The 22,066-nt window shown below is 41.8% G+C and overlaps 2 protein-coding genes across 2 annotated transcripts; both read left to right on the top strand.

Annotated features, from left to right (window-relative positions):
- The first annotated feature begins 143 nt into the window (after positions 1 to 143).
- On the top strand, positions 144 to 11,253 carry chmp1a (charged multivesicular body protein 1A). The gene is made up of 7 exons (XM_041939523.1): positions 144 to 262; positions 1,404 to 1,423; positions 1,524 to 1,601; positions 4,002 to 4,148; positions 4,346 to 4,474; positions 4,720 to 4,913; positions 9,126 to 11,253. The coding sequence occupies exons 1-7, from the start codon at positions 256 to 258 to the stop codon at positions 9,145 to 9,147; spliced, it is 597 nt and encodes a 198-aa protein (XP_041795457.1). The 5' UTR covers positions 144 to 255; the 3' UTR covers positions 9,148 to 11,253.
- Positions 11,254 to 14,296: 3,043 nt separating this feature from the next.
- Positions 14,297 to 16,730, top strand: slc10a3 (solute carrier family 10 member 3). Its single transcript, XM_041939128.1, has one exon. It carries the CDS (start codon positions 14,728 to 14,730, stop codon positions 16,138 to 16,140), a length of 1,413 nt encoding a protein of 470 aa, XP_041795062.1. The 5' UTR covers positions 14,297 to 14,727; the 3' UTR covers positions 16,141 to 16,730.
- The last annotated feature ends 5,336 nt before the right edge of the window (positions 16,731 to 22,066 follow it).

The raw sequence follows: 22,066 nt of genomic DNA, 5'->3' as shown, positions 1-22,066 counted from the left end.
TTTGCACTAATCTGCTTGATGGTATGGTAGTTTTGGTTATTCACACTCCTTACCAGTTGATGGCGGTAATGCGCCATTTCGATGTTTGCCAACCACCCAAATAACGTCATTTGGGGGGTTCTGATCACGTGACTACCCCTGGACTAGGAAGTGCGGCGTCAGATACACGGTTACATCAAAACAAACTGGACTAGCTTCAAGGGAAGCTGAAAATTATTTTTTCCTGTGATCTCCTGGAATCTCATTCGTCTTGAAATGGATGGTATGTCGTCTTTTAACTGCTTAACGGTTCACTTGCCTCTGGTTTTAGCTATTTCACCAGTCTAATAAGAGGTAGCTAACGTTAGCTTGCTAGCTTGGGTGGGTGGATAGCTTGGTGAGGTGTCAGACCTGTTTTGATTTTCAGTTCATTCGTGTATCATATTTAACCCTCGCCAGACCGACTGTTGGCATTTTGGCATTTGGTTTGAATGAACATGTTGTCTTAACGCTGCCTGCCACTGAATTTTTTCTTACTAAATGACTGTTACGTTAGGAATGTTACACTCCAGTCAAAAGTCAATTAGTTAGACACTTCCGTCAGTTTGCACTTGTACAAAACATGAAGACTAACAACTGAAAGAAACAGTAGCTAATAGCATTTGAGTGACAAATAAAGTATGTTTGTCTTGATTATGTGTTTAGGGACATTTTAATGAGCGAGCTAAAAGTAAAGTAAAACATTAGCGCTGAATAACTAATTAACGTTTTCCCATTACCGGTTTTGTATTTTATTGACGTATTGGTTTGTATTTAACAGCATTTTCCGTTCTATGATTTTATGGTACATACATTTCTACAGTCTCAGCCCGTGTATTTGTTCCAGCTTTTTGATTAACCCTAACCCTAACACATATGTGTGTTTTTGTCTTTTTTTTTTTTTTGTCTGGACAAAGCACTAGCCAGAGACTCCAACATAATCATAAACGTCCCCTAGGGGACAGTAGTTCCATTCATACACATTTGACAAGAAATGCAATATTGTAAAGGCAGAATTTCAAAGATGGAGCAGCATGTGTCAGGGCTAGACAGAGACATGCCAAAGTTGATTACTTATGTTAGGTTATGTTATAAGGTTTTTACAGCTACTGCTGAATAGAATCAGAATGTGTGTGACCTGTGTCTTAGTTTCCACTCTATTTTTGATATGAAACCTGTACTTTCTCACTGGAAAAACATTTACCTTCAAGAGACCAGAAGATTTCTCCTCAGTTTACCAGCAATCTTGTTTTATGATATATAATGTCACCAGACACTGTATTTATAATGTAGAGTTAGTACATTGCTATGTAACAGGCAATCTATTGTGACAGTTGACGATTCACTCCATACTCCTGACTCTGTCTCTCACTGTCTCTCCACAGACACTCTCTTCCAGCTAAAGGTATGTACCTGTTAAAAGGGTTAATCCGTATCACCTTGATATAACTTGTAAAAGTGGATAATGAATTAATTTTCTGTACATCTTTCTCTTTGGTTAACAGTTCACTTCCAAGCAGCTTGAGAGACTGGCCAAGAAAGCAGAGAAGGAGTCTGAAAAGGAGCAGGCCAAGGTCAAGAAGGTGAGCAAACCGGCCCAAGTTTAAGGCCAAGCCACTGGGGCATTGTGGTGACTGAATTTTTAGGATGTATACCTTATATCATGGTCAAAATCTCCTAAAATGTTCTATTCCGTCTCGAGGGACATTTGTCACTTGGCACAAGTGAAAAAATGTAAAGCATCCAGACTGATATCATCAGCAAACTGAGCATCTCCCTGCGATCTTATTTCTTTCGTCTTTTTTCTTTAACAGTACTGAAATGTGTTTTGATCTTTGCAGTTGGCCTGTGCAGAGTGACGATAATGTTTGGGTGTAGCTGCTGTACACTGTACATACAGCCCCAAAACTGACAAATGGGAGTAAAGGGGTGATGGAATGTCTTGTTTTTTTCCATCCATGTCTAATACTTTTGTTAAATATCAAACTTGAAGCTTTTTATTTTTTCCTTTATGTCCCATAAGATGATCAAATGAATGAAAACTTTATTCTTGACATTCTGTAGACATGTGTGATTTAATATACACATACAGTACATACCTACCTTGGACATATAACAAAACTAAGGAGGTAAATATAAAATAAGCAGGTAAACAGTAAGCAGACAAGTAATATAAATAAAGGTAGAACTTATTTTGCAACTTATATGATGTAAGAGAAAACACACTATAAAAATATAAACATATTTATACTACATTTTAAATATTTAACAGTGGTTTATTTTTTCAAGTTGTCTGATAAACTTTTACTGCCTTTTGTCAGTTTGGGTCCTCCATGTTTTGAACATTTCTGCTGTGATCAATATATTATTTATGCACTTTCTCCTGGTTAAATTAAACTGACAGTGGCACATATCAGTCAGCAGGGGGCAATGCAGCCTTAGCATTGAACAAGGAGTGCCTTGGCTGTCTTGTGAAATTGATGTGTCACTTTGTAATTGATGGCTAATTGTTTTTAGAGATAAACATTTATGCTATAAGGTCATTGGGCACCTCTGTTACTGTTTTAAATGCTTGGTTGGTTTGGAGATAACAGAAGAAACATCCAAATGGCTTCTCTCATAGAACAATGAGGTTAGAATGTTGCTGTATTATCTCACTGGTCAAAGATATTTCCCTGTTGAGTCATGATAGTCCTCACTTCTCATATCCTGTCTAACAGCATTTGAAGTGCTGCTTTTGCTGCTGCTGTTTGTTTTAATGCTGTTGAAAGGATTATCATTATTAAGAAGTGCATGTGAGCTACACTATGCTATCCAGTCAATGAAACTACTGGAAAAGAAATCAAGAAAAATAAGCAGTAACAACTTTAGACATTATTTAAAACAAACCAGAACAAACCAAGTTTACCAACAATATTATTTCAAAAGGGATTTAGAAGATTACTGGCTTGATCTCATCAGGCAGCACAAACCCTGGACAGTGTAACAGCAGGTTGCCGTTACCAGATCTCCCGTCTCCAGTCAATAGTACGGTTAACCAGTGAATATGTTTAATGTGCTGTACAGATTGACATATACGTAAGAGTACACAAGGAATAAACATGTGATATTTTAATGAACATATTATCGATTGATTGTTAAGATGTTGCAGTTGGCTTGTGTCACATGTGCACAATGGGGACATGGGGCTTCCATCTCGTCGTTCACCAGTGAACTGTTGTATGACTCAATAGCGGTGGAATATTTGATAATTGAGGAGTATAATGTGAGAGTCACACTTAAGCTAGTTGTAACGGTAAATTGAAATCTCTGCCTGTACTTCATCTCCCAGGTGTTTCGGTAAAAGAATTCCCTGGTGCTCGCACATCTTTTATCAGTTCTGGGAGGGTAACAGCAAGTGGGACGTGGGTAGAGGGGAGTTTGGTTATATTGTTTAAAAGTACTTATTTATGTAAGAAATTGTTTTGGTATTTATTAGGTGTATGTGGGTTTGTAAATAATTATTAAGACTGTCTATGTTTTTGGTGATGGATTTATCTATTTGTTGTACATTTATGCACTTGGATGTATGAACCAAATTCTAAACACTTACCGGTAACAGCTTCATAAATACAAAGAGTTGCCTCCTTTTCACTATTTCATGTCTTTATTTTTTGTGGGGTATTTTTTATTGTTTTGTGTTTTAAAACAAACTGATACATGGGTCAGTATTGTTTTTCATGTTGTTCTGCTACAATACATAGTGTTCACTTCCAGTTTTTGCTCACCTTTGCAGAGGAGTAGAACACAGGAGCACAAATCAATGTGTCTCAACTTATGACCGATGTACAAACACTAAAGATTATACAATGATTTTTCTGTGTGTCAGTCTTAACGCGTTTACACGTGTACATGTATACTATGTTTATTGTAAATGAGGTATACTGAAGGTGAAATGCAGATGCAGATTTGGAGTGTTAACAGTGTCTTTATTTCATCATCAGGCTTTGCAACAGAAAAATGTGGAATGTGCCAGAGTTTATGCAGAGAATGCTATCCGGAAAAAAAATGAAGGTCTTAATTGGCTGCGCATGGCGTCTCGAATCGATGCAGTGGCCTCTAAAGTCCAGACTGCTGTCACCATGAAGACAGTAAGTTACTGTGTTCAGTCAGCTCACTTATACATGCTGCCTTAGATTAGATACAGTTTTACTGTATGTTGAAAATATACAAAGCAGCTATTTTCATATTGCCACATCACAGCATTCCCTGTACTTTGATGAGAACATGAGATTTTTTGTCTGTCCAGAATGAGACAAATACATTATAAACTATTTTTTTCTGTCAGGTGACCAAAAACATGGGCCAGGTGACCAAGGCCCTGGACAAAGCTCTGAACTCCATGGATCTCCAGAAGGTCTCTGCAGTCATGGATAAGTTTGAAAGCCAAGTCCAGAACCTCGATGTCCACACCTCAGTGAGTGCCTGCAGACTGTGTGCATTTCTTCTTGTATAGTATCTATTTTCATACAGTGTGTTGGTCAAGTGTTTAGTGTGCTCCAGAAAACCCGACATGGTTAGATGTTCAGTAGTTGAACTGATAAGAGCGTGACAAATCTGAATTTAATTTTTATTATGAAAAATCAAACCCAGATCTGCAATCTTTGTCCTGACTTTGTCTGAACTCGTCTGTCCTATCCATCCCTCTCTTTTCTACACCAGGTGATGGAGGACTCCATGAGCTCGGCAATGACGCTGACCACGCCTCAGGAGCAGGTGGATGACCTGATCCACCAAATAGCAGAGGAGAGCGGCCTGGAGGTGATGGACCAGCTAAACCAGCTGCCTGCAGGAGCCACATCAGTGGGCGCAGAGAGCTCACGGAGCCAGGACAAGGAGGACCAACTGTCTCGACGGTAAGTACCAGTGGTTGCACTTGGTACAAGATAATACAGCCACGTTTCCACTGAACACTTTTGGCATAGTACCCTTGAAACCTGTACCTAACCTATGCCTACATGTACCAGCTGAACCCAGATCTGTTCTGTGTTTAGCGGCAAACCCCCTTCACAGACGTTTCTTGGCGTCAGTTACATAAACTTTATTAAGACTAGAAAATATTTGTACTTTCTCACAAGACATAACATTAACATATATACCAATAGCATAATGTTCATTCAAAAAATTATTCTGATAAAGCAACAAATAATTATTTGATTAAAACCACAGTAACATTTAGCAGGTGAGCTCTAGCAAACTAGTCTTTTAAAATCATGACAATAGGGAAACAGCACTGCAGTCTCAGTAGATATTTGTTAAAACATGCCTCAGTTATGGAAACTTCAATCTATTAGAAGCACACAGCATATTAACAGCTCCATTAACTACATCTCCAACTACAGCATACCTTGCTGAAGCTGTGAGACTTTGATTTCAAGCAGCATTTTTTTCCCTTCAAGTTGGAGATTCTGGTATTATTTGTTTAGCACCATGGACAGAGTTGCAGTAGTTCCCTCCGACGCTGAAGGGCAGATCTCCCCTCTCTGATCACCTGGCTCCCCTTTCTCCTGCTGTCTCGTTCAGACCTCTCAAAGACAACGTCGCTAAGAAAATAAATGCCGAAAGCACTAATTTATTTTGAAGCTCACGTCATAATGATTGTCATGGAATTTGCTGGTGGCTTCCTCGTAGGCAGTATCATTAAATCATTTGCTAGCTCACCACTAGCTCAACATTAGCATACCAAAACCTCTGTCACATAGTAAGTATTCTTGACTAGAGACAGTTTTGGACTAATATTACCTACATTCTCTTGGTTGTCATTGGTGTCTGTCTCTCACTGTCGAGTCAGAGGGATGCTGAGACAAAGTAGGTCTATGTAATGATGTCATACTAAATGCTGTTCAGTTTCATAGTTTTTGCATTAATTTATATTTAATAGTTGCTAACAACATTTTACACTAATTTGGAAATGTTTTACACTACAGTAGACAGGAAACTTAAACTCCAACCTACTGTATGTGAAAGCAGCCACAGCAGCCACACAGTCAAGAGCGCTAATGCATGAGAACTGCAAATAGAGGAAGAGGGAGTGAGGCCCTGTGTGGGGACAGGTGAGAGATGTGACCCATGACTAGTTCATCATACTTAATAACTTCGGTCTGTTGTGTAAAATCAAGAATCATGCTGTTACATTAGTTTGCATCTGAACTTAGGTCCCTCTCGCTACTCTTAAAATAACAAGAACACAATGGAGGACATTAAATGTTTGTGTTCTTTCTTCTTGGTATGTGGTGGTTTATCACAACAAGAAGACAAGCTTTGTTTGAAGAAATGTTGCAAGCATTTAGATAAAGGACTACTGAAAAAAAAAATAGGAAGGTTGTGAAATCCTACATCATCACTCAGGCGACGAGATGACTGTGGATGCTCCGATTCTCTCTGACCAATCAAGGGACTCCAGTGTTTCTAGCACCACCTTTAAGTACCCATCAGTGTGCTAGGTACCTCAACAGAGGGGTATACTAAAAATGGGACTGAACAGAGTGGTTCTACACCACCCACAACCTTTGACAATGGAAATGTAACATAACCGTTCTAGTGTATAACGAACTGAACCGAACAGAACCTGACTGCTTGGTGGACTCACGGTTTATGTGCCATCCTGTAACTACTGGATTACAGGTTAGAATCTGTATGTCTGGATTGTGCTTCCTTGAGCAAGACACTGAGTCTTCCCAGTCTTCAGCTGATACAACTGTTTCATTCACTGGTACCAGGCTGACAAGCAGCACATGATCAGGTAATTCGGCAGTTAGAACAGAGCATGGGGTCGCTAAAATAGGTTGCACAATCCAGTTACGACTAACGGCTGTGGTTGCAAAGTCAGAAGTAACAAGGAAGAAATACTATGTTGTGCTCAAGTAGAGAAGCTCAAAGACAGAAGGAAGGTACTGCTTATCAGAATAGTCAATGAACTGCGGTTGGGTTACAGTTACATATGCAGAAAAGATAAGACTCAAAGCTGCCAAGTACAACTTCTTCTTTAGATTAAAAAATATTGGATATACAGCAGTTGCTAGGCCTGTCTCTTAGTTGGTTGTAATTGTGACCAAGGTTTTTATCAGGTAAATTAATGTGACAATTAGTTGGCTAAGACAGCCCTAATATTTTACAATTGATCAGGCAAATTTGATCATAAGTATATGTGTTTGGCTGGCACCAACACTATATATTAATGGATTAGTTGGCCCACAGAACTTTGATCAAGAACTATTTTGATTATTGATTGTCATTTAAGTCAGTGGTTCTTGCCTCTCAGATGAGGCGAGTTGCTGCTTTTCCTGTGTTTGATATTGCTGTAAATTGAACGTGTTTTGGTTTGGTACAGTTGGTTGGTAACAATAATAAGAGGATGTCCCTGTGGGCTCTGGGGAAATTGTGATCATATGTCAAGTGATTTATCAAAAACTCGTCAACAGATGAATTGAAGAAACATTTGCTGCTCTATTTCTGGCTATATCTTCCATGCAGGAAGAGCTGCTTAAAATAATTGGACTGATGTTGATTTCAGTGAAGTGCTTTGTTATCTGCAGTGCCATTGTGGCGGTTTTTCTAATCGCAGGTTATTTCTACAAAACATAACTGGGACACAGCACAGAGACCACCTTCCACATCCCAACCTGTGAGCTGCTTATTAAGCAGGTGTTAAAGCATAGAGGTGTTGTTGATGTCTCATTTTTGACAGATTTCTGGCAGGTAAACATGTTGCTAGGTTCAAAGAGTCTGTTCTTGCTTCGTGTTGAAGTGGGCTGACAGCTTGAAGCTTAACATTGATGTAAGTTAGTCAAGAAAAGCTTGCTATAGATTTATTTTGAGCCCCTGTGTGTAGAATGATTATCACAGCATCTTTCACACTATTCTGTCGGCAGTTGGCTGTTGACAGTCCAGCATCCATGGCTCTCTGCCACAGTATCTTTTTTTTTAATATTACCACAGGGCCAAGGGAGCAAACGTCAAAATTTTCACATCTACGCATAGAACAATGTAGATGCGTAGATACAGAGCTTCCCCTTTTTTTGAACTACTTCCCAGTATTGAAGCATAGCTGTGTCCACATACTTAGCTACCCAGGGTGCACTGCAAAACCTCACGTTGCTTTTTTTTTTTTTTTTTATCCTTTGGTGTATCGCTCATTTTAGCACTGTCATGTTTCTTGTAAATTACTAACATGAAATCTGATACAACACGTAAGATAAACAAAATATTCTTGATGATGGTTCCCTTTCATTTGTTTTCTAAAGAAATGGGACCAGGACATGTACTAAACGTGGTATTTCAAAGTTGAAAAATAATTCTTGCTTTCTGATGGACAAACTATGTGATGGAGATTCAGTTTCTAAATTACTGCAAAGATATTTTGATGCCCAAAATATCTGCACTTCAGTTTCATGTTTCTTATTGTCCAACTTTTGCACGGATGCTACTATATCAGCGATAAGATTATATTGGCATAAATATGATTCGCTGTTTGTTCTGTTTTATTTTTGAGAGGTAAAAATGCTCTTAAAATTTGAAGGATCCCTAATTAGCTATTATTTTTCATAATGTGAGCACAGCAGGCAGAGTAACACTGTGTGCAGGAAGTCAGTCAATTAAGGGTACTTGGGTTTGCTTTTTCCATGGCCCACCATTCAGTTGAGTTTTGGCCCTCCAGGGTAAACAGCTAGGGCACCACTCTGCTGATGGATTTCCAGCCTTGCCCATAATGTCCTCAGACAACGAGAGGTATTGATTGCAGTATGGCAAAATCTGTGACAGTTGATGCATTTATGCTGTCTTACAGTATATACTGTATAATCATATACAGTGTGTACATACATACTGTATATATTGTCCACCAACTAGAGCCATCATTTAGATCTGGATGTAAATTGTGTCATTTCCAGCAGAGGTAGATTTTCATTCATTTTGATGAGAACTGGGGGGAGTGTTTTTCCCCCTCTACAAATGGTGTCAACACCGACAGCTGGGAAATGTAATTCAGCACTCTGCACCTTGAGGGCTTGTATCGCATTTTACAAAAGCTCCCAACAATTAAACTGTCCCACATTTCTCACATGTTCCAGGTTGGCTGCTCTGCGGAACTGAGGCCTCCTCCAGGAGAGGCGACGGAGCTTACGGCTGTGTGGAAGCAGATGAGCTTAATGACAGCGACAGGAGCTGTGTATCTAGTGAACTGTTCGTACCGGGAGGACTTAATGAGCCTATTGATTTTGATCCCCCTGATCTATAAATACACGCAAACACACACACACACACACCACTGGCTAGAAATACCACCTGAGAAGGCATGGATCTCTCCCTGGTTCACCTTCCCATTTCGATCCATCTATTCCCGTTTCTATCTTTTCCTCTTATTCCCCATTGGATCTCAGTTTACCTGTCGCTCTTCTTGTTTCCCCCTCCTTTTTTTATCCCTCTGTCTGCACCACCACCACCAGCTCCTCCTCCTGTGGCAACACTCCCTGGTTCTCAAATCACACGCTTTTGGATGTAGGCTCTGTACATATAAGTAAATCCGTTTTACAAACTATATAATGTAAATTGATGAAAATTTAAAGGTTTTAATGAGCAGTTGCAGTGCTTATAAGGGAGTTGGGCGTCCCTGGCTCTCATACAGTGCAGGGTGGGTTAAAGATGCATCTACATGTTTTTATGTTTTTTGGGCTCTGTCAGTTCAAAATGGCTGAAATGGACAATTCTGCCGGGAGGAAGGAGACATACATTTAATGGGAAAGAAATAGGATTTTTTACCCATAGCAAGCAACATGTCGTAACACTAAGAGGGTCCTTCCTTCACCAGATTCATCCAAGTAACACCCGCTTCATAATCTCTATAAACAGATCTCTGGATTCAGAATCTATAGGACGGGACAAGAGTTTGGTGTTGGAAGCGTTCCGGTTTCCATTTGTAGTCCCAGTAGTATTGACCAATCCCGTTTGAGCAGGCTTTGGTTGCATGGAGGTAAACGTGGAGAGTAAAGGAGGTGGAAAGCATTGGCTGAAATGCAATCTTGGAACCCATCGACTACTGTCTGATGGAGATTTTTGCTTTATATTAGCTTTTTTTTTTAATTTGCATTTATATGCAAATATCTGTTTATAGAGTTACCCAAAAAAGCTGACTTGTTGTCAAATTTGAAAGTCAAGTTACTAATCGGACTGTAAACTATGCCTGTGTCGTCAGGCGATTGCCGGGGGGTTCCAAGATTGTTTGCTTTATGACATGATTATAACACTTTATACAACAAAGGACAATCTCACCTTTTGTTTCACAGTGTCCAAATTAGTTAATTTTGTGTTGTATTTAACTTTTATTCTTCTTTATTCAGACTTTTTGCTTTGAACGCCTTATTCGGGATGCAGGTGCTTGCATAGGTGCTTCCCCAACCAGTGCCTGAAAGATGGTAGTCTAGTAGTAACAGCAGTAAATCCAAACTCAGCAGACATTGGTCAGAACAAGGAATTTTCCATTCCCCTTCCTGCCAGACAAGCCTGAGATGTTCTTGTGTCGGTCTTAGCCAGCTTCACTTCAACACTGGCTGTGATGAGTGTGAGCTCTGGTTGCCTGATCTCTTTTTTGGTTTTGGGTGTTTGATTCAAGGTTTGGAAAATCCTCCCTGCCCCCCATCCAGCAACGCTGAAACCTCACTCAGATATTTTTGGAAGCTTCTCTGTCTCAAAATAAAATAATCCTCCGCACCTGTCTCAGTCATCCCAAACGGTTTCAGGATAAGACATCAGAGCAGGGATGTACATGCTGGATCTTTTTTTTTTTTCATTTGACAGGAGTTACTTGCTGCTCCTAATTTGCCTTGAAAACCACACATTTGCTTGAAACGTTGATATTTCAGGTAAATGTGGGAGATGTGCTGGAAGGTGGTTCGCATCAAGAGCAGGTGATGTTTTTTTCTGTTGTTTTTTTGAGTTCATTGCTCTGTATTGAGTACCCTGTTAAGTGCTTTGAATGGTTTTAATGCTTCCTTCTTTGTGCGTTCAATGTAAACGTCAGCAAGAGGGCGAGCAGGCTAAAGCCACACCACCAATGACAGAGCAGCTTCACCCTCTGACAGTGTTTTCAGTTTGTTGTCCATTTTAACACAGGGAGGGTCTATTTATACTCAAAGATCAGCAGACTTTGCGACACTTTTGTTTTGTATATTAATCTTGTGCAAATAAACTCTTACCCTCTGACGCAGTCTTGCAGTGGTTTGTGTATGGAGTGCAGACAGACGATGCTGTACGACGTGTCAGATCAAATTTGAAGCAACAGTGGATGAAGACAGAGGTGTGAACTGCTGCAAATGCAGCATTAGTGAGGACACAAACATCACTACATGAAATCGATTTCATCTAAAAATGTGTTTTTCTGCACTACTTCATCATCATCTACTTCTGTGCTGTACCTCCGTGTCTTCTGTAGATCAGAAAGCTGTAGTGAAGAAGGGTTTTCCTGTTGCAAGACATACAGAAAGTATCACCGAACAGTTAAATTACTGGTTTGTTTTTTTCACAGGCTTTTTAAAAGACCATTCAAAAATGTCTCAGGTTGTGGTAAAACTAAAGCAACGTTGACCTTTTATGTCCCTATTTATTCACCCAAACCAGCCACTCAGCTGCCTCAACAGACGTTAGCTGTAGCGAGCAACATTTACAACTGGCTGACCTTAGAACAGATTCAGATTTATTGCCAAGTAGGTTTTCACATACAGGAAATTTGCAATGTAACTGTTGAAAAGAAAGTGCTGTACAGTTTTGTGCAGGAATGTGCAAAAGTTAACAGTATAAAGTATAAAGAATGTTTTCAATGTGCAAGATGGTGATCTCAAAGATGTGTGTTACTGTAATGCTTTGAGTGAGGACTTCACTTTAATGTTTAGTGTCTATGTGGCGGGGTAACTGTCTGTGTCTGTGGGGTTTCCTGGTCTTGCCAATAAAGCCAGCTCCAGTAGAGGAAAGCATTGATCTTGTGGTTTTGGTCCTAATGGGCCGCAGCCTCCTGCCGGACGTGAGTGTCTCTGGCCGATTGTGTCAGAGGAGGGAGGGGTCGGTGATAACTCACCACAAACTCTTTCTGTTATTTTCCTGCAGGCTCTCTCATTATTGTTCATGGGGTGTACTTCAGAGGGCTCAGGATAAGCATCATTTTTTTTGCTCACGTCGAAACACTTTCATTTGTCAAGACTCTTTGCCTCAATTTGTGCTCCTCAGAGCAAATGCGTGCATATTCACACCCACTCATGTCTTTGCATTGGCTTTTAATGTACCTGCACCACCTCTAATATTACTTTTGCTCATTCTGAACACACCTTTTGACAAGTGGAGTTTCACTGGGAGACTTTGGACTGCTCTCAGTATTCATAAAATCCTGGCTACAGCCCTGTTTATAATACACTGTTGCCAGGCCATCTAGCAGAGGATAACCTTGTGTGGACTGGTGCTAAATTGGCATTTCAGGACAATGCTTTTGGATTAGTCATCATGGCTGCTTATGATCTCATTTGCAACACGCCACAAGGCCAGTCACAACCGCTTCTCTCTGACGGTTCATGAATATTCACACAGATACAGTGTGTTCACACACAAAGGCAAATACAGGCTGCTGTGTTCTCTGGGTAAACAGTCAAAGCTGCAGCACGACTGGCAAATGTTCCCGTAATTTCTCACCGAAGACATTACTTGGGAAAGTGTTGAGATGGGTGGTGCTGGAATGTATTTGGCTGTTTTGCAATGCTTGTCACTCTCTCTGTACCTCTCTCCTGCTCTCTTTCTCTCCTCCTTGTGAAATAAGTCATGAGGTAAATTATCATACCATGGGTAAATAATAAGACAGCTCGGGGAGGAAATGTGCGTGCCTAGCAGCCCCATAACAACTGGCTGTCACTCCATGAAATGTCAAAGAGGAGGCCTGAGCGATCACCCCAGCAGGTTGTCTTGGCATGCACTGAGTGTTTCCACTGTAGACTCCCCTGCCTTTTCTTTTTCTGGAAGCCTTGACTTAGCCATGGTGACAGAAAGAGGACGCACAACTCATGAAAACACAATAGATGATGAACAAGCAGTCACAGGGCTGACTTTAACACGGTGAGCTGTGGCATTTAATATCCAGGATACGCCTGAGTGGTGTTCACACTGGAAAATACCAACCCAGTGACCTTGTTGACCCTCTGGGGAAGAAAAGTGGAGGTTATGAATAGAATATGGCTTTTACATATGTGAGTGACTCCCAGGAGGAGCCAGTTACTATAAAAAGGGATGCTCACGAGGTTGACAGAATGGAGTTCCCCTTTAATGCCACAGTCCTGAGATAGGCGTGGTGTCAGGTTTCCCAGTTGTATCTGCTGTTTGTGTATGACAAATAAGCAATAGCCTACTTGGCAGCGGGTTTGAAACAAGAAACTGCTCAGGGAGTGTGACTGTGTTGATTTGCCCCCATGAGTATAATGGATCAGTGTCACGAGGTACTACAGGGATCAAAGGTCAGGAACAGTGACAGTGGGGAATAGCGGGGAGCAATATAACGTCCACATTTACAAAAGAAGGACAAGCAGGACAGTGAGAAAGTGAGACATGAGCTGGAAGCAGTAGGCTATCACCATGAACACCAAACACCCTGCTGGTGTGGATGACTTTAACAAGCGTTAAAGTGATAACTGTTTGCTCAGTTATCACTTTATAATTATAGTGTCTTCACTTGCAATTTCGCCATTTTACTATGACGCTGTCGTGTTCAACTTTGGACAAGAAGTAAAATGCATGTCACCCTGTGTCTGTGTATGATAGCCTTGGCTGGCCGCCCCCCCGCCCAGTGTACAGAAATCACGGCGTTCCCTCTCCCATGTGACCGCCCCTGTTTATCGGCGGAGGGACGCTTTGGGCCGCTCCGATTGGATTAATGAAGATTTACGTCAAGGTAGTCGCAGTTACCTAGAGAAAGACAGGAAGTGGTGGGATTTTTCTTTTAAAATAAACGCATGGGATTTGCTATAAGTAAGTAAACAAGTGTACATAACAGTTTTGCGAAACAATCAAGTAAGAGAACATTCATGATCCCAGTGTTGGAAGTCGAGGGATTATTATACACATATATGAACAACATGTGCTTTAGCATTATGGCTGCTAATACAGCCCTCAATACAGCCGATGCTCCCCAATCGAATAAAATGGTTTTACTTTGGCATTTCATGACCGGAAGTTTAGCTTTGACGGGTTAACGCTAGCTTTACAGAGGCAGCCTTGAGCAGCAAGCAAACGGGAGGCGAGCTACGATGCTCTCCGCTTTCATCAGCCGGGGAGAGAATAATAACGGAAGGCGAGGTGAGGCTCTGGTTTCCCGAGACGGACATCTTAGCACCGAGTAGACAAAAGAGAAGCCGTGAGAGACCTGTGTGAGTGAGTGTTTCCTGTGTGCCGGGGGCCGCTGCTGTAGAGCCGGGCCAGACAGGACAGGGCGGGGTGATGTTTAGGTTCCGGTATAAAGCCAGCGAGAAAATGAGAACCAGACGAGATGTGGAGCCGGCTGCCGACGCTGTCGTGTTCAACGGGAGACTAGAATGAGAAGTTTACCGTCCTGGTGGAACAGGGCGGCCGTGTAACCGTCTGGAGAGGCCGCTGGAGGGGGAGAAGCGTGTCTCTGCGGCGCCCCTCCGCCCCTCGTATGTCAATAAGATGAGGACGCTATTCACATTCTGTTGTCTCTTCCTTATTACCCACGGAGCGCACCGGGCGTGGGCCACCGGAAACCTGACAGTCGACAGCAGCAACGACACCAACCTGACGGCCGACAGCAGCAGCAGGTATATCAGAATCGGAGACGGCTCATCGCAGGAATTTGAGTTTCCTGAAAACACCAACGGCGTGATTGTAATTTCCAGCCAGTACCGGAGCGCCGCCAGCAGGAAGGGCCGCCAGAGCTGGAAGCAGACGGTGAGAGTCCGCTCCCTGGACCCGGACGTCCTCTCCATCCTTAATGTAACGGACAGCGGCCACGCAGGACCAGCCAAGAGCTACATTATCAGCATCCGCTCCGGGTTCCCAGGCAGGGCTCAGCTGCAGATCCAGCTGCTGGACCTGGACCAGGATTCGGTTCCGGTTCTGATCGAGGAGAGAACGGATTACTCCATCAGAGTGGCGCCAGGTAGTGATGACCCGGCCGCCCGGCTCGTCCAGTCGGGTGGCCTGTCCCATTTTTCTGAGAACCCTGTGCTGTTTGCCTTGCTGCCCCTCATCTTCGTCAACAAGTGTGCCTTCGGGTGCAAGGTGGAGGTGGAGGTGCTGCGGGGTCTGCTGAGGAGCCCCGTGCCACTGCTCTTAGGGGTTCTGGGTCAGTTCCTGGTGATGCCATTGTATGCCTACTGTGTATCCCAGCTGGCCTCGCTGCCCAAACCGCTCTCCCTGGGCCTGGTCATCACCTGCTCTGCCCCAGGTGGTGGGGGCGGCTACCTGTACAGCCTGCTGCTCGGCGGAGACGTCACCCTGGCTATCTCCATGACCTTGGTCTCCACCGTGGTGGCAACAGCAGCCATGCCTTTATCATCAGCCCTGTATGGTCGGCTGCTGGGTGTGCATGCTGCCCTGCACGTGCCATTTGTGAAGATCCTTGGCACCCTCCTGTTCATTGCCATCCCCATCTCGCTGGGCATGCTGGTCAAGCTGCGCCTGCCCGCCCTCACACGCGTCCTGCTGGCACTCATAAGACCGTTCAGCTTTGTGCTCATCGTGGGTGGCATCTTCATGGCCTACCAAATGGGTGCATTCATCCTGGCTAACGTCAGGCCACAGATTGTGGCAGTTGGGGTGACGGTGCCTTTGCTGGGGCTGATGGTTGGAGCCATCCTGGCCAAGCTGGTGGGCCTGGCCCCACCGCAGAGGAAGACGGTCAGCATTGAGGTAGGCGTCCAGAACAGTCTTCTTGCACTCGCTGTCATGCAGCTGTCCTTCCGCCGGGCAGAGGCCGACTTTGCGTCCCAGGCGCCCTTCATCGTGGCCCTCAGCAGCACCTCGGAGATGCTGCTCATCGTTCTGGGGTACTTTGCCCAGCGGAGGTTGTGTGGGTCTGCCATCACCAGGAGTGACGCCTGATTGTAGCTGCATTTTTTTTTCTGAACTTTTTGAAGAATGAACCCTTTCAGACCTGTGGAATTTTTGTGTCCCACAATCTTGGCTACAAGACCTCCAACAATTACAAATCCAGTAATCACCTTTGTGGTGCACGGGACAGTGAATGGACTTTTGTGTTTTGTCATTGTTTTCGTATTTTTCATGAAAACCAAAGGCCTTTTACCCTGCTGAGACCTTTTTGTGTTTATTTTACAGTATGTACTTTTTAAAATCAGATTATACTGTGAGGTACTTCATGTAAATATTCCTAAGAAGAGAAATACCTATTAAAAAGATATTTTTGTACCAGATTACTTTTTGTAATCAAAAAGCAAAGATTGATTTGCATCATGTTTACAAGAGGTCCATGTGTCTTAGCCTGGGGAGAATTTTGAGGGTTAAGTGGAATCGTCGGTTAATCAAACAGGAACATGATGATGTTTTGAAAGTATTTGCTACTGATTGTGTTCCCTGGATCTGCGAATCCATGTACTTGAATATTTGAGAGGAGAGATGAAGAAGAAGTCAATAAAACCATTGTTAAAGCAGGCTTCAGTTTGTCAAGAGTATGTGTGCCAAGAAACATGTCTAACAGGTCAGTGTAGCTGGAGCCAGCCGGCTGTGTGTTGTGGCATAACTGACCAGACTGCATTTTACCAGGACACCAGCATGCGGTTGCTTGCACTTAGTGACAGTGTGGTTTCACTTTTGCACACAGATGGTAGAAGTGACGGTTGTTCGGTGTTTTGCATATTTGAAGAACAGCTTCACATTATGCATTGAAATTCCCATGTGGAACATTTTGTCTTATCAAATTTCTGATGTTTTTAGATTAAAGCTACCTTACTAGATTTAATCTCATATTTAACATATTTAAATATCACAGTTCCAGTTCCAGGCTACACTGACTGGACGAAGGAAAGAAACACATACACACAAAAATAACCTCATTTTCCACTTTTGACCTTTTGAAATATTCATCTTTACATCTTCTGTTACCATGGCGGAAAATAACTAAGTACATTTACTCAGGTACTGTATAAGGAACAGTTCTGAGGTATTTTAATTTCATGCTTCATTCTTCACTACATTTAAGAGGAAAATGTTGTACTTTAAACTCCACAACATTTGGATAGTTAGATTTACTTTGCAGATAGAGAATTAATAAGTATAGAAAGTACCAGGCACTGGTGTACCGTAAATAAAAGCAATCATTTGCAAACAAACTGTTGCTGAACAACAGTTTTACAAAGTGTTCCTGAGCCCATGTAGTAATCTCCTTTTTACACTCGTGTTCACAAAGTGATGAACCTCGTTCCATCCTCGCTTGTGAACGACTGAGTCTTTCCAGGATGCTCCTTTCACACCCAATCATGATACTATCACCTGTTACCAATCAACCTGTTTACCTGTGGAATGATCCAAACAGGTGTTTTTGGAGCGTTCCACATCTTTCCCAGTCTTTCGTTGCTCCTGTCCCAACTTGTTTGAAACCAGTTGCTCCATCAAATTCAGAATAAGCAGATATTTACAAAAATCAATGAGGATGATGAGGACAAATATATTGTCTTTGTACTGTTTTCAACTGAATATATTTCAGACAGGATTAGCAAGTGATCACATTATGTTTTCTTTATGTTTTACACAGCGTCCCAAGTCTTTTGGAATCAGGGTTGTACGACTTTGGAATGCTGTTAACTTGTTAATGCATCAGTATTATCCAATAGAATAATATATAAGTCTGACTCTGACATATTCCATTTGAATTGTAAATTTTGCTGCCAAAACATTTTTGAATGCAAGGCTTCTGTATCTAACACTGTTTTTGCAGCGTAGTATTGCTACTTCTCCTTAAGTAAAGTGCAAAAGCTGAATGATGAAATGTCTTTCCAGACAACATGTCTCTGTTACTTTACAAAATAAACAGAACACATTGTCGACGGTCGGTTTGGTACAAAGTGAATTCAGTGTTTACAGTGTGTTCTGTGGATTTTTCAGAGTACAGACAACATTTTTTCATATGTTGCTGTGGAGTTTTTGTATGTAATTTTTGTACCTCTGAGCTCCACAGACCTCCTTTATTTGGACTGGTGGCAAAATGTCGGTGGCAGATATCTGTATACCTGAGGAAATGAAACCAAGTGAGTGACCTCGTGCAAGATACCAGCAGTGGTGAAAGAGAAAGTATGTTTGCACAGCTCTTTACAGGAAGAGACTGAAGAGGAATGAGAAAGTACTTAAGGCAGCGATGAACACTTGAATCAGAGAGAGTTAAAGGATTCAACGGCAGACTACTCTGTGAAGTAACGTGCGGGGAAGAGGCTTTAAAAAAGTCCATACAAAGAAACCATGCTAGAGGCCAGTATGGCCAGTTAATCTGTGTCACAGTTCAGTTCAATAACTTATTGTACAAAGTCCAGTTTTTATCAGCTGACTCTTGTTGAACAGCACACTGTGGTTCATGGTAAGAACTGAAGGCCTCTGCGCTCTTCTATTATTGAGGTGAACAATAGAAGGTTCAGAATTCAGATTAGACACTCCCTGTTCATAATCACCACAGTAACCATCCCTGCCCCGCCTAAGAAACACCTCCCAGCTCCACTGAATGAGGCGGCAGCTTTTCTACACAGGGATTTTTATGTGAAGTCTGCATTTCCTGTTTACGCGTCAGGAGCAGCAGACTTTGATGTACTTTCATTAGCATGTTTTTCTGTGGAGGGTTTGTGGTGGAAAACAGGAGAGTTCAGACCTGCTGTTTTGAGCTCTCAGGAATGTAGCACAGCTGTAAAGCCTCCGGGCTGAGCTGACAGTGCCGTGTGGTCCGGCTCATGTGGCTGCCTCGCTGAGGAGGGGAAGTCCAGCAAGGGAACAATGACTGGAAGAAGAGTTCCATGATCTCACCTCTTCCTCATGTGCTGAAACACGCCATCATGTAGGATTACTATTGATTTTTGCCGTTCAAGAGATGTGTCATGGGCAGAACTGTTCCCGCAGACTACATGAGTGGACCTGTAATGAGATACATGTATGCCCTCAGGAGAAACTGAATACGTTACGCATAGGGACAAAATCAGTCTTCTTTTTAAAGATCAATGATGTCTTTTATCTAAACCCAATAGATTGAAAAGCAGCATTAGTGAGCTCAAGTGAAGACATTATATGGAAACACAAATATTAGAAAGAAAGATTATTATTAAGAGAAATAACAAAAGTAGGAGGGAGTCCAATGCACTTGACATAATAATCTCATTGTTTGTTTTTCATAATGAAACCATTTCCCTCCATCTTGTTCCCTCTTAACTGATCATTTGTTTCACAGTTTGAATTTTCCCTGTTCTCTCTTTCCAGTCGTGGGCACATGGAAAGGATTTCTGTAAACATCATTAAGTTTCAAAGCAGGAATCCATTACATTTTCAGTAAATATAGCATGTCATTCTCAAACTGAATTTCCGTTGCCATGCTACCAAGTAATCCACAACAAGAAGCTCTCTAATACTCCCTGCAGCCTCTGTCATATTATATACAAGACTATCATATTTTTACCCAGATTTTTTTTAACATTGGCTTAAACAAAAAAATATGATCATATATAATCATATGAATGATTTTCACTGTTTTCTCTTCAAAACATCTATCTCACTGATGAATTGTACAGAGCTTGTTGAATCGGCCTTATAAAATGGCACTTCTGTGTTTTATGATGGGTATCAATTTGACAAACTGCATGCTGTAGTTGTGTGTTGGTGTACGTGTCTGCTCCGCTCAAGTCATCCTAAATCTTGCTCCCATCTAACTTAGCTAGTACATCTTCATCGTGTCCCTGTTATAAAATTTTACAGAAGCTTTTCATTTGATTTTTACATTAGTTGGTTAAAAAAAAACACTGAATTAGTGTTGCAGGACACTGACTGACCTCCCTCTAAATCCAGGATTATGTAAATAGCTTCTGGCTGGGAGACATCTAAACATGTGAGCTGTGGTCCACATTTTAACTGCACTTCCTCACAGGAAATGATTTGTTTTGCATCAAGCTGGTCACCATGATGGAGGACCTGCACCACCTTCACCTCCATCATCCCGCACGCAGATTGTATTTTCGTCTCTGACCCAAAGGTGGAAGGCTGGTGCCAACCCAGCAAAGAGTCATTTCACACCTGTGGGAATGTTTTAAAGTACATTAGCCAATAGCCTTGAAGACTGTTAAACACAGTGAACTGCTTACAGTTGGCAGTGTCACTGCTTTTGAATGACTTCACAAAGCCCTGACTGTCGTGCCTGTATGTTTATATTTTATGTTCATTATTGTTGGTAAAAATAACACTGTGACCCCCTGTGCTCTTTGAGGAGGGGACAGGACTGATAGGAACAGTTTGCCAGTGGAGGATTTGATGAACGCTTCGGGACTTGTATGTTTAAATGATGGGCGTTTCACAAGGTTTAAGTCTGTGATTCAAGTTTAGACTTGGCTTTAGCATCACAATCCTTGCAAGTTATGTGTGGAGGGTAATGAATCATTAAAATCATTACCCCATTTTACAGCAAGTAGGCAGAGGAAGCACAGTGGTCATAGAAGACGTAGGAGAAAGGTGAGTATGTGGAAAGGCTCAGTGGGATAAATTCAGTGAGATAAATGAAGGAGGTTTAAAAAGTATAGACAGATAAAAGGGTATATAAATATTTAATGGAAATGTGAGAGATGCTATATTTGACTACTTAGACAATTATAAGGAAAGTTTGTTCCACGCTGGAATGATGAATGCAGTGAGGTATGGAGGCACAAAGGCATCATGCAATTACCGGTCTATCTGTAAGCCAGGACTAACTGCTCCAGGAAAAGATCAAATCTGCTATACCTCGTTGGACCATCTGTCTGATGTAGCTTTAGAGGTCATATTACATTTATGTAATATGGGTGGCAGGAGGGAAAATTGAAAACAAGCTGTTCAAGTAGCCATCAGAAAAACTAGGAAACATTCCCACCAATCAGTCTCACTACAGACTAAATGCACTGACATCATAAATGCATAATCACAGAAAGGCAGAATCAGAATCAGTGGTGAAGAAGGCACAAGTGAATAAGGAGGTGGCAGTAGCATTATTTTCTGATATGGAATATATATATATAAAGCTTCTGATTGGTTGTGGAAAGAGGGATTATTAATTCAAATGTAAAGATTAGAAATATTAGGTAAAATCTTCAAATGGGTGGGTGAATGTTTGTAGGGACGCTCTATAGAGGTGAGAGTAGGGAGAACTTTCAGCAAGCTGTTTGGTGGATCAAGAAAGTGTTATAAGTCCTTTGTTGTTTTCAATAATGCTTTCTGTTGTCTGTTATAATGCTGGGGGAGCTATAGGGAGATATTTGTGTACAGATGATGGGGGCCTGTGGAAAAGAGGTAGGAATGTTCAATATGTTGTTGAACAGTTAAAAGAGTGGCAGCAGAGCAGAAGTACAACTGTATTTATATGGCAAGGAGTTGAAAAGGATAAACTCATTCAATTTTTTTGGAGTGTGGGCTGATGTTAGGCTCACCTGGAATCTACATGTGGACAGAATTAAGAGTAAAAAGGTTTTAAATGAGTGAGGAGCTGACAGGTCTGCTTTGAAAGCTACAGGTTCAATAAAATCAGTTCTGGGTCTGTGCCAGCGTTGCAGGTAGACATAGAGGAAATGCCACTGGAGTTGAGAAGAAAGCAAATTATGATGATATATTGGGCTAATTTACAAGGACATAATAACCATCCAACAATAAGTGCTAATGAGCCATGCCGGGAACATGGAAAAAGGCCAACAAAGAGCTGTGGTTGGGTCGTTAAAAAGAAGGCAAGTGAAATGGGTTTACCGGAGTTACACTCCGCCTGTTGTTCTGCCTTGATTATTGCCTCAGCCAGAGATAGATCTTAGCC

Source organism: Chelmon rostratus, chromosome 6 (genome assembly GCF_017976325.1).
Source record: "Chelmon rostratus isolate fCheRos1 chromosome 6, fCheRos1.pri, whole genome shotgun sequence".
Classification (NCBI taxonomy): Eukaryota; Metazoa; Chordata; class Actinopteri; order Chaetodontiformes; family Chaetodontidae; genus Chelmon; species Chelmon rostratus.
Note: the sequence above shows the minus strand (reverse complement) of the source record. Positions and strands in the feature narration are given on the sequence as shown.